The sequence below is a fragment of the Myotis lucifugus genome, unplaced genomic scaffold (assembly GCF_000147115.1).
Source record: "Myotis lucifugus unplaced genomic scaffold, Myoluc2.0 scaffold_37, whole genome shotgun sequence".
Taxonomy (NCBI): Eukaryota; Metazoa; Chordata; class Mammalia; order Chiroptera; family Vespertilionidae; genus Myotis; species Myotis lucifugus.
The window spans coordinates 4,713,465-4,725,898 of NW_005871085.1; the positions used below are offsets into that span (position 1 = coordinate 4,713,465).

The 12,434-nt window shown below is 40.7% G+C and overlaps 1 protein-coding gene across 1 annotated transcript in view; it reads right to left on the reverse strand.

Moving 5' to 3' along the window:
• AGBL4 (ATP/GTP binding protein like 4) overlaps positions 1–12,434 on the reverse strand; it is an 887,859-nt gene that overhangs the window by 415,680 nt on the left and 459,745 nt on the right. The window contains exon 5 of the mRNA XM_023752821.1: positions 5,488–5,704. Within this exon, the coding sequence (XP_023608589.1) occupies positions 5,488–5,704 (217 nt within the window). The remainder of the gene's footprint in view (positions 1–5,487; positions 5,705–12,434) is intronic.

Consider the following 12,434-nt stretch of genomic DNA (forward strand, 5'->3'; position numbering starts at 1 on the left):
AAATAATCTGGGGCCCATAGGGAAGTGTTTTACCTAAGGGCATAGAGCCAGCCTGTGGCAGAACCTAGACAGTATTATTTTTATATAAGTTATTTTCTAGTGCTTCCCTAAGATACACTATCAGACTATTTTCTTTGTTAGACACTTCCTTTTTAAGTATCCCTAAGTATGAGAATGTCTCCCTACACCTATTTTTTTCAAAACACACACACATACGCACACACACACTTTTGTGTTCATTTATCAGTCCAATGACATATAAAATGTAGAAGAAAATAGAGAAAAAAATCTCTGTGGCCTTCAGCTGGTCATAGAGTTCTTAGATAAGACTCCAAACGCATGATCCATAAGTGAAAATCTAATAAACTGGACTTCAAAATTTAAAACTTCTATCTGTGAAAAGCATAGGTAAGAGACTGAGTGGAAAGATAAGGCATAGATTAGGGGGAAATATTTGCGAAGCTTGTATCTGAAAAGGACTTGCACTCAGAATATATAAGGAACTCTCATTATAAGAACACAAATAACCCATTTTTTAACCCATTTTTTTAATGGGCAAAAGATTGAAATGGACACTTCATTAAAGACTACTAGTATATATGAATGGAAAATAAGCACATGATAAGCTACTCAACATAATTAGTCACTAGGCAATCCAAAGTAAAACCACATGAGATATGACTATACACCTGCTGAAATGGCTATAATAAAAATATATAGATAATTCAAAGTAAGCACATGGAGAAACTATGACTCTCTCCTACACTGCTCATAGGGATGTAAAATGGCTCTACTAACTCGGGACAATTTGACAGTAGTTGTTTTGTTAAGTTGAACATGAATTTACTATATGCTCCAATGTTTCCACTCCTAGAAAACAACCCAAGAGAAATGTAATCACATGTACACTCAAATATATGTTCATGACTGTTCATAATAGCATTATTCATAATAGCCTAAAGGTGGAAACAATCACAATGTTCATCAACTGGAGAACAGGTAAAGAAAATGTGGTACATCTTTTCAATAGAGTAGTATTCAGCTATAAAAATGAATGACCTACTGACACATACTAAACATGGATGGATATCAAAAATATGCTAAGTGAAAGATGCAAAATGTGACTATACAATATATAATTCCATTTATATGAAATGTTCAGAAATGGCAAATGTATAGCGTCAGAGAGCAGGTCAGTACTTGCCTAGGGAGTAGGAGAGAATATTACAAGGGGAACTTTTTGAGATGATAAAAATACTCTAAAATGGAATCATGGTGACAGTTGTAAAACTATTCATTTACTAAAAATCATCGAATTATACCTTACATTAGTGAATTTTATGGTATGTAAATTATACTTCAACAAAGCTGTTAAAACAACCAGGAAAAAAAAAAAGTATTTATCTTAAATATCAGATTGTGGCCTTGATGCATGTACAAAGGGATTTTGTTTGGTGGGGTAAGACTCAGCTTAAAGCCCATCTTTTCCATGATGTTTAGTATGACCACTGACTCTTTGTTTAAATATATTTTTACTAGAGGCCCAGTGCACAAATTTGTGCATGTGTGGGGTCCCTTGGCCTGGCCAGCGATTGGGGCCAATCGGGGCCGTCTCACCCAGTCCAAGCCAACCTGGGTGGCCAGCCGGAGAGGGGGCATGGGAGGGCTCCAGGACGTGTCCAGCCCTCTCGCCCAGTCCTGATTGGCTGGACCCCAGAAGCAAGCTAAACTACCGGTCGGAGCTTCTGCCCCCCTGGTGGTCATAGTGACTGGTGGGTCAGACACTTAGTATGTTATGCTTTTATTATATAGGATTGATTTCAGAGAGGAAAGGGAAAGGGAGAGAGAGATACAAATATCAATGATGAGAGAGAATCATTGATCAGCTGCCTCCAGCACGCCCCACACTGGGGATCAAGCCTGCAACCCAGGCATATGTCCTGACTGGGGATTGAACTGTGACCTCCTAGTTCATAGGTCGATGCTCAACCACTGAGCCACACCACTGGGCTGACCATTAAATCTTCAAACAACTCATGGGATACTTAATTATATACTTCAAAAATATTTTATCTGTTTGAACATGTCTTATTTCCTTTGGTATAGAATGCATTTCTATAAGTACACCAAGACTTGTATACCTCATTATATATCCCCACAGTGACTCTCATAGGGTCTGAAGTAGGATAGGGATCTCAAATTATTTGTTTTATCTAACTGAGGGATTCCTCAAAAGATAATTTGAAAACCCCTATTCAAGTCAATCTTTCTCATTTTATAGATGAAAATCTTGTCCTCAGATAGGAAAAGTAATATTCAAGGTCATATGAGTACTTTGGTATTAGAGCTGGAAGCATAATTCAGGTCTCCTGAGGCAGAGACCAAGGCTGTCTTTCAACATCAGTTCTCCACATGTTTAGGACCACAGCTTTTAGCTGGAAACATGGTCACTCAGGATGAAAACTTCATTTCTCATCCTCCCTTTAGCTAAATGTGGATAAAGATATAAGTGTCACCTAACTGCATCTTCTCTTTTCTCCCCCTAACCCCTTCATCCTTGCTGCCTGGAACATGGATGTGATGATACAATTCCACAGTGAATCATGAGATTGAGGGCCATGACCCAGAGATGGCAGAGCAGAAAGCTAAAAGAACCCGATACCCTAAGGCTTTCAAGGACCAAAACCAGAGCCATAATACCACCTCTGGACTGCCTACATCTAGATTTTTATATGGGAGAAAAATAAACTTCTATCTTATTTATGTTGCTGTCATCTTAGATATATATTTGAATATTATTGGCAGCTTAACTGATTCTATTATCCCTCCTATCAACTCTTTGATGCTCTTAGCTGTTCACATTGCCTCTAGACATATATCATAAGCCATTCTTTCATTCATTCAAGAATTCACTCAATAGCCATTCAAAGTTCATGGACATTCTGCCTAGCATAAATCTAAGAGGGGACTATGGTGGACACAAGAATTAAATGTACAGACACTGCGCTTAAAAGTCATTGGATGAACTTCTCACTCTCTTAATTCATATCATGGTTCTTATGCCTGGCAAACATTCATCTCAGAATTTCTCTGGCAGTCCCATCTCAAATAATCTCACTGTTTCCAGTAACATACTGTTGATCAGACCATTTGTGCTTAATATATTCCAGTTGCCTCTCTACATCCATTCTCTGCCCTTATCCACTCTTTTCTTTGCCCAAGGAGGCTTATCTATATGGGTTACATCCATGGGCTCTCTTGCCCTCTGATTTCTGGTTGGGTTGGTCAATAAGAACCGCTGGAAAGAGATCATAGGGAAGTAAGAGAATGAGCTCTATGTATTTATTTTTCTCAGCTCCCTCCCTGTGGGGTCATTTTAGGCCAACTTTGTTCCTCAACTGAAGGTCACTGTTCCACTCAAGGTGGCCCACAACATGACTCTTTACTATTGGGTTCTGGTAACCATTCCTTCCCTTCACACCATTGAAGCTATTACTAGCTCCAGGGAATGGCACTATATCCTGCGGTTTCCCCACACACTGCCCACACCTTGTAAATAGCCCATTTATTAAGCCCTACACAAATGATCCTAATGTGAGGCTGCCATCTGTTTCCTGCTAGCAGGCTGGCTGATACAACATGCATCCCAATTTTCAGTTCAAAATATGTAGGCACTAGACATATAGCACCCATCAGAATCATTGTTAAGAAGGGTGTTAGAGTAAAGGGAAGATATTTAGCAAAATTTAGTGCATAGAGAATCTCAGACTATAAGAATAGCATCATGACCACTAACTTTTGATACAAGATTTGGTTCTCATGTACCTGAGCTATGCACAGTCCTCTTTATATATCTATTTTCTTTTTTCTTTTTTTGGGGGGAGGGGGGGTTATCCTGGACCAAACACTATGTTTTTCAAGCAGTCTAGTCTTGAAATATTTTATTTAGAAGTGGAACCCAATTCTAGATGGAACCCACAGTCACTGGGCAAATACATTTTTCCACCAACATGTATCAGAAACTCAAGTATAGTATTTTCTGCCAATTCCACCAGTATCTTCATTTAGGATCATTAAAGTGCTCAATATACCTATTTCAGAAGCACAATCCACATTTGTTGAAGAGTGAAATGTAAAACCAAATTATCATTTCTTATTCTTTATTAGTAATCAAAGTATTGCTGATTACAGAGACCAAAACCTATGCATCCAATGTGAAGAACAATTTCAGACCCTGGGTTGTGCAGGGAGGGAAAGAGAAAAGGAGAGGAGAAAGGTGTGGTAGACAGAACAATGTACCCCCGCCCCCCTTAAAATGTCCAAATCTTAATCCCTAGAACCTCTGAATATGTTATCTTACATGAAAAAAGGGACTTCATAGACATGATTAAGTTAAAGATCCTGAGATGGACATACTCTTCCAGATTATGTGGGTGAGCCTAATATAAATCACAAAGGTCCTTAGAAGTGAAAGAGGGAGGCAGGAAATTTGGTGTCAGAGTGATGCAGCAAGAAAAAGACTCAAGCCACCATTGCTGGCCTAGAAGATGGAGGGGAACCACAAGCCAAGGAATGCAAGCAGACTCTAGAACAGGGGTGGGGAACCTTTGTTCTGCCATGGGCCATTTAGATATTCGTCACATCCTTTGCTAAATATAATGAACTTAATATAAATTTATATTGCTATGAAAAAAAGCTCCTACATTCATGAATTTTGAGTCCCTCCTGTGGTTGCTTTGGCAGGGCCAGACCAAACGATTTTGTGGGCCTTATACAGCCTGAGCTGTACATTCCCCACCCCTTTTCTTGAAACTAGAAAAGGCAGGAAAATGAATTCTCCCCAAGAGCCTGTAGAAGGAATGCAGACCTGCTGATATCCTGGTTTTAGGCCAGTGTGACCAAGTTTATCCTAAACTGTAAGATAATAAATTGGTGTTGTTTTAAGCCACCAAGTTTATGGCCACTTGTTACATCAGCAACAGAAAACTGATACAGAGTGTATGACTGAAATGTCCAGACTTGGAAACTACCAGGGGAAGGAAGAGGGGCTGGGAACTGATGGACAGCGGAGTCAGAACACATTGCGGGCAGTACATTCAAACTGTGCACCACTTGAGAACCTGCACTGTGGGCAAGTTAAATTCACTAAAAAACAAATCAGCTCTTCATCTCAGAGGCTCACACTCATAAAATGCTCCCATGCCCTTTGTGTCACCCAGTAGAAGCATTTTCTTTTTCTCAGAGTTTCTGGAAATTAGCAAAACTTCTGTATTTTGTGAGAGATCTTTATCGGCTTCATTCAAAAGGATACACATCTGTCTTATACCTCATTCTGTAGCTTCCTGGTGGCCATATTGTAGCAATGAATTACGCATTAAAAACAACAATTTTTAAAAGTTCCACAGAGCACCAGTACCCATTATTTGCATTCTATGAAAACCCACTGCATGCTCTCCCCACAGCTGCCTGTCTCTGAATGGGCCTTACCACGCTCTGGCCCAGCTGCTCCCGAAAGAAATAATCCATGTTTCTCTTCTGCAGGCTGTCAAGGTAATGCTGAAAGCGGGTGTATGTATACGGGTAGCAGTAGGCAAATTGGTAAACATCTTCTTCTCGGTCAAAACAAAATGCAAAGGACATCACATAATTCTTCCTATGGTCCGGGCAACGGTAGTAGTAAACATTTTTAGGTGGCAGCCTTTGCCTGAAAGATACAAAGAAAGAAATTTGGGTATTTTAGACAATCGTTCGAGCTTCAAACGGGAATAAGCAGAAATAAATGCCCAAGAAAAACTGTAACATCAAGACCCCAGGGGCAACAGCTCACACCACCTGTGGTCACCAAGAGACTGGAATCCGGCAGCACTCTTCAAATTCCAGCCCTACCCTTTGTCAGCTGCTTGGACAATGCCATGTTACAGAAAGCTGAGCAAGTTGTATTCATTGTTTATTCTTATTGTGAGCACCTTTTATATGCCCAGGCATCACGCTAGACTCTTGATGTGCGAGGGTTAATAAGATAGGCAAGGTGTTGTCCTCATGGAGTAGATCCTATAGTGGGAAGCACTCAATAAAATATTAAAACTAAGCATACAAAATAGTCATAGACTCTAAAAATGCTTTGAGGGGAAATAAAGAGTGTGATAGTATAATGACATAAATACGGGATGCCTGCTTTTTCTAGGAAAGTCAGCTCTTTGTATTACAAGACTATTTCAGACCGCTCAAAAGAATGTGCATTGTGAATATTCAAGGGAGGAGAAATTAACACTTCTTTAGATTATTACTATTATTTTTCTACAGAACATTTCACGAGATTAGTTTTCTACAGAAGCACTTTGGGAAATTCTGCTTTAAAATATGCTGTGCAGGCAATTTTGCTAAGCCATCATGCTCATTCTCCAAAAAGGAATACTAAACCCATACACGAGAAAAGGCAAAATGTTCCAGTCATAATTCCTATAACTTCTTTATATTCTCCCACCTCACAGGTTCACTACACCCCGCCACGCTGTATGACATTGAAAGCATTCACACGTACAAAGAAGACCTCTCATTTCTGTCCCTTCAAATCCTGTTAATCGTACAAAACCCCTCACAAACTGTGCTTTTTCCAGGATCATCCACTGACAATTTGAGGCCAGTTCAGCTCCCACATTTTGTAGTAACTTGCTCTTTTATTGACTGCTTCCTAAGTCTTATCCATTAGGATCAGTTTGGAAGATCCTTGAGGACAAACACGTTTTTTGTTTGTTTGTTTTTTGGGGGGGGACGAGGGGTTCTGGCACAGTGGATGGGAGTTGTGAGGTTCACCTGGAATGGCTTAGCATTCAACTGAAAAGCCAAGAAGCACAGAAACATATGGAGGAAAGCGTGAGGAGGAGGGCACCAGGCATGAGGTTGAGACAGAGAAGCATCAATCAGATGCTCAAACCTCAGAGGGAAGGTAGGGGAGGGTGGGGGTAATGGGGAGAGATCACCCAAAGGACTTGTATGCATGCATATAAGCATAAGCGATGGATGCAGACAACAGGGGGTGAGGGTGAGGGCAAGACTGGGGGGGGGGGTAAGGGGACAATAGGGGGATAAAGACACATTTGTAATACCTTAATCAATAAAAAAATTTTTAAAAAAGTGAGATGATTAACCATAGAGCTGCCTCAAAGGAGAAAGTGGAAAGTTTTGGTCAGAGAAGTAAGCTGGAGAGAGAACAGACAGAGAGGATAGATGATGGTCTACATTTGTAATGTGATTGAACGTGCAGGAATATGAGGTTGCTGGAATAAGCTAGTCTCAGGGTTTCAGAGTTGTATGCAGGGAGAATGCTGGTGAAAGTGGCTTTGAGGTCTCCAGCCAAAGTTCTGTGATAGTCACTTCAGGCCCTGACTCAGAGGTGTGAGTGTGATCCTCCTAGAGCACAAGGTGAGCATGCCTTCATCCCCAAGTGATTCCTTCAGTCATAGGTCCCTCAGGTTATGATGCTGATCTTTTCAACTCTTCATTTACTAGTATATCTGATAAGGGCCCATGCTGTAAATCTAATCATCTCAGTTTTCTCCTATTCTAGCCAAGTTTAGTAACTTGACTCTGAGAGCCTGCCATATCCACCAAATTTGATTATGTGCTATCAGGAGAATTCATCTAATGCCTACAGCTGTCACAGCTTCCCTCCTGAGTGGGTCGGATGCCTAACCCGATTTGCAGACAGAGTGAAGGTAATGGGCCCTGGGGTAATCATTCAAGGAAGCTGAGATGTTGCTCAGGGCTTAGATTTTCCAGACCCTGCTACAGATACAAACAAAAATCTATTTGCGAAGGGCTCAGCAGGACAAATTCATGAGGGCTTTCAAGTACTAGTAATGCAAAGAATAAAGGAAAAGAGGAATGGGAGTGTGTGGGAGAAATGTGTCTCTCATTTGGAATGCACTTCTGGTTTTCTCTTATTTTGGTTTTTATAGTTTCACTGTCTCAGGCATGGTGTTAAATGTTTTATATGCATTATCATTTAATCATTGCAATAACTCTCTGAGCTAGGGGCTATTAACATTCATTTTACACAGCTGAGAAAATAGAAGCTCAGAGAGGTAAAATTCCCCGGGGGTTGCAATGTTAGTAAGCAGCAGAGTCTGTAGCAGACATAGGCTAGTGCAGTGGTCGGCAAACTGCGGCCCCTTGAGTGTGGCTCTTCCACAAAATACCACGTGCGGGCGCGCATGTACAGTGCGATTGAAACTTCGTGGCCACACTCAAGGGGCCAAAGAGCCGCATGTGGCTCGTGAGCTGCAGTTTGCTGACCACTGGGCTAGTGCAACTCTGAAGTCTGTGCTCAAGGTCCCTGTAGCATCTTGTCACTTACCTTTCTCCCCTTACCACCCGACTCAGAGTTTTACCTCCTGCTTCCAGAAAAATCTGATCGCACAGTACTCGCCCTAAAACTCTCCAAACAACTCCGCTTCCTCACATTGCAGTTTGGCCCACAACACTCCCCAAGATCACCCTGTAACCCCAGCATCAACAGCCATTTCTCCATCCTTGTGCCTATATTTTATTTATATGAGCAAATTAAGTCCCTAACACAACTTTGTGTCATACGTCCAATACCTCTGTGTTTTTGTATTTGGTATTTTCTCACCTTGGACTGCCTGTCCTGCCATCTTAATTACTTGGTAAACTCTGACTCACAGATGTGGCATATTATAGATTGTCAATAAAGGTTTAAATATTTTTAAATTAACTAATTGATTAATAAACAAACGAGTGTATAAATAAATGCCTATCCTTTAACATACCTCCTCAGAAGCCTTCTCTGACTATTCATTCTTCATTAATTTTCTCTACTTTGACATATATTTAAACATGTCTTATCACCTGGTTTGTTTCTTAACAATGAGCAACAAAAGTAAGTGGAAGTTTCTTCAAAGAAAAGGTAGGATTCTTGAATACAGGAACAATGTCACCTTTTCCTTCTCTCGCTAGCAGTGGTACTGAGAGGTGTCCAATAATACTTGCTTATTCTAAAAAGCAATGGTAAAAGAAAAAGAAGACTCGTCTCCTAAGACAAATGGTAGGAATCACAGGGGCCAAATCTTAACTCAGCATGAAGTCAAGACTCTTTAACACTGGGCTGAAGGGAAAGCAGAAAGGTCCACATCACAGGGGAGGACAAGTGTGGGAAGCTTCAAGGGATCCCATAAAGAAAGTTCCTGTACTTGGTGCGAGGTTAGACAAGGCAGCCTTCTGATCTCATTTAACACAGATAGTCTGAGATACCAATGAAAGCAATAATGATAATAATAATACTAATTCTTAATATGTATATTAGGAATTATATTATTCACTGACCATGTGCTAGGCCATTCTAAGTATTTTATAATGCATTAACTCCTTTAATTCTCACAACAATCCTCTGAAGCTATTCCTAGTATCCCTATGATAGCATAAAAACAAGGCAGGATAGGGTCAAGAATGCATGACTCCACTGAAGACTCTGGGAAGGAAACAGTCCATAATACCTGATCCCGCCAGAGATTCAGGAAGAGTCTAAGACCTGTGTGCTCTCAGAACTCAGTGACTACAGGCTGGCCCAGCTCTTGGAACAAGCCATCATCCTGGATCCTTCCTGGTGACTGAAGAGGACCTGTAACTCACATCCTCAGATTCAGATGAGTGTGCACATGTGGATGAGTGAGCACACACACTCAATCATAGTATACATACTTTTCTATGATAGCCCAATTTTCATTATATCCATTTGACTGCATTAGACTGAGCACTACATGAGAGCAGGTCTGTATATTACTCATATTTGGTTCTGCAGGATCTATCCAGAGCCTTGCATGAAGGAAGTGCTCAAGAATGATTATGGATTGAATAAATTAATATATTCATGAGTTAACTTTAAGAGATTAACAACTAGAGTAAATAATTTAGACACACCAGCCAATATAGATTGTGAACTCCCCATGTGAAGCTGTGAGGCTTTCCCTGAATGCATTATCTTCTCAAAAGCCCTCCTGCCTTTTTAAAGTGTTGATTTATCTTTAATCGCCTTTCCCATACTTTTTCTATATAATGAATTCTTATGTAGAAAAGTAAGGCCCAGTTCACATGACATTTCCTCTTTGAAGTCTTTGTCAGCAACTCCAGGATGCATGAATTGCTCTAAATACTAATTGCAGATATGGCTGTTATTTCTGATTCATCTCAAAATCAATAGCACTTAGCACAGAGATTGACCCTGACGAGGAGTTCAAAACATGTTTGTTGAATGAATGAGTGAATTTATAACTTAATGAATGAATGATTTCTTCCCGTTTACCATCCTCTGTGCCTTTTCTCCAAAATGTCAGTTCAATGCATCTTTGTTTTGGAGGTTACCTGAGCACAGAGGAGAACCCCAGAACCTACAGGAGTACAGGGTTCTCTAAAACAACAACATTCTATACCCTCTTTAGGAGCCCGAAAGACGGGAGCCCTGATTTCCTCTCCAATCAAGCAGGAAATAGGGATACAGGTAGATGAATTCCAACCCCTGGGTCTTCTTTAACATTAGACAAACTTTTTTCTTCAAATTAGCAGAAAGGAGAATAATAAAGAATCAATCTTTTCAGGTTGCAATCCTAAAGGAAGTATGCAAAACGAAGTCACTCAGATACCTCCACAGGGAGTAACATATATTACGTACCTCCTGTATGCGAATAATGTGCTACTTGTTTGATGTGCAGTATGGTTTGATTGATAAACATATATTCTTCCCCCATACCAAGGTTATGCTATCTGAAATTCATTCAACAATTGCAACTGCAGAAACAGTCTCTTGGTTCCACAAGTTCATCTCCCTAAATGTGGGAAGCAAACTGGCATCTGGTTTCACAGGATTGAAATAGAGGTAAGATTTCAATTCCTTTTCCCTTCATGAGGGCAACTGAGTCTCTGGTTTGTCATCCATGCCAATGCATGGCCTTTAGTCTATGATTGGCTGGAACAACCCAGACTATCACCTGATTTCAGCCAATTGGCCTCCTCCTTTTCTTCTCTGTCATCTGGCACAGCCAGACCCTTGGCATGGATGCCCACATTATAAATCCACCCTCCCTAGGCAAACAGGCCCTGCTCCTAATTCCAATCTTATCTGCCCCTGAATAATTACAATAGGGCTCCTGTCACCAGCATATCTATTCTTATCTTTCTCCTCACTTTGTCACAGCTAATCTCTGGGTGAGTCATAGGGAGGGGGAGAGAAAGTGAGGGAGTGCTCAGATACAGGCAACACATTTTTACACTGGTGTCTAATCAGATTACCATCTTATCAGGGGCTGATGGGCACTGCTGGTGGGAGGGGAGAGACAGTGCCACATATTGCCAGAGAGTTTTGGATAACAAAAACACACTGCTTGATTTCTGAATTAACCTTTTTGTCCTACACACTCTATTGTTTATTTTTCAGAGTTTATTTTATGTGTAGAATTTTTTTTTTTTGGACTCTGCCTTCTGGAGGACATCTACACACTGTGGCAGCAGCTGCTTCTATTAATTTCAAGCCATTAAAAAAATTAAAATTAAACCCAATTACTTTGGCTGGTTTAGAGCCCGGAAATAGCTGAGACTGATTATTCCCCCTGGTCATGAACAGCAACACCATTCCTACCTACGTGTGGCTGCTGGCGGAGTGCTAATGCAGCCAACTCTCTGGGCAGGCTCCCAGCCAGCAGGAGAGCCTCTCAGTCACCTATCTGTCTTCTCCAATCCAGATGCCTAAGGAGAAAACACTGGACAAGAACTAGGTGTTGGCTTATGGTCCAAGCTGTTGTCCTTGGGCAGGACTCTTTCCCTTTTGGTGCCTCTGTGTAAAATGTGGTTACTACAATGTGTCCCTCTTATAGTTGTCATGACTCTTAGGTGAAAAGAACTATGTTTTCAAAACTACCAATACAGTCATGAAAGAAAACCAATGATAACCTCATTTCCTCTTCCTGACCGTTCCCAGACCCAATGTAACCAATACCTGCTTTACAAGGAGGTGTGCTCTCTGACAAAACTAAGCATGTCCATCCTGACACAAAAAGGCAGTTAACTCCTTCAGGTCCCAAGTGGTGGTGGGGAAGTATTCAAAGCTGATGCCCCTGCTGGTAGGTAGCCTGTGGTACCAACCAATCCTGCAGCAGCCAAAGACAGCAACTTGCCAGATGCATGGAGCTTCCAGGTCACTAGTTGGTGGGATCAATAGGAAATGTGGAAAATTATAGGGTAGGTGAATAGGAAGTATGTTTGAGAAATAGACTGAGTAGTCCTGCTTACAGAGAATAATCTGATTGCTCTTGGCATAGGTATCATATGATGTAAATCTAAAACTATTTTCTTTTTGTTACACTTTAAAAAAATATTGCAATAAACCAGCAATTAGCTCAAATTTTAAAAGTGTATGTTTTAGGAAA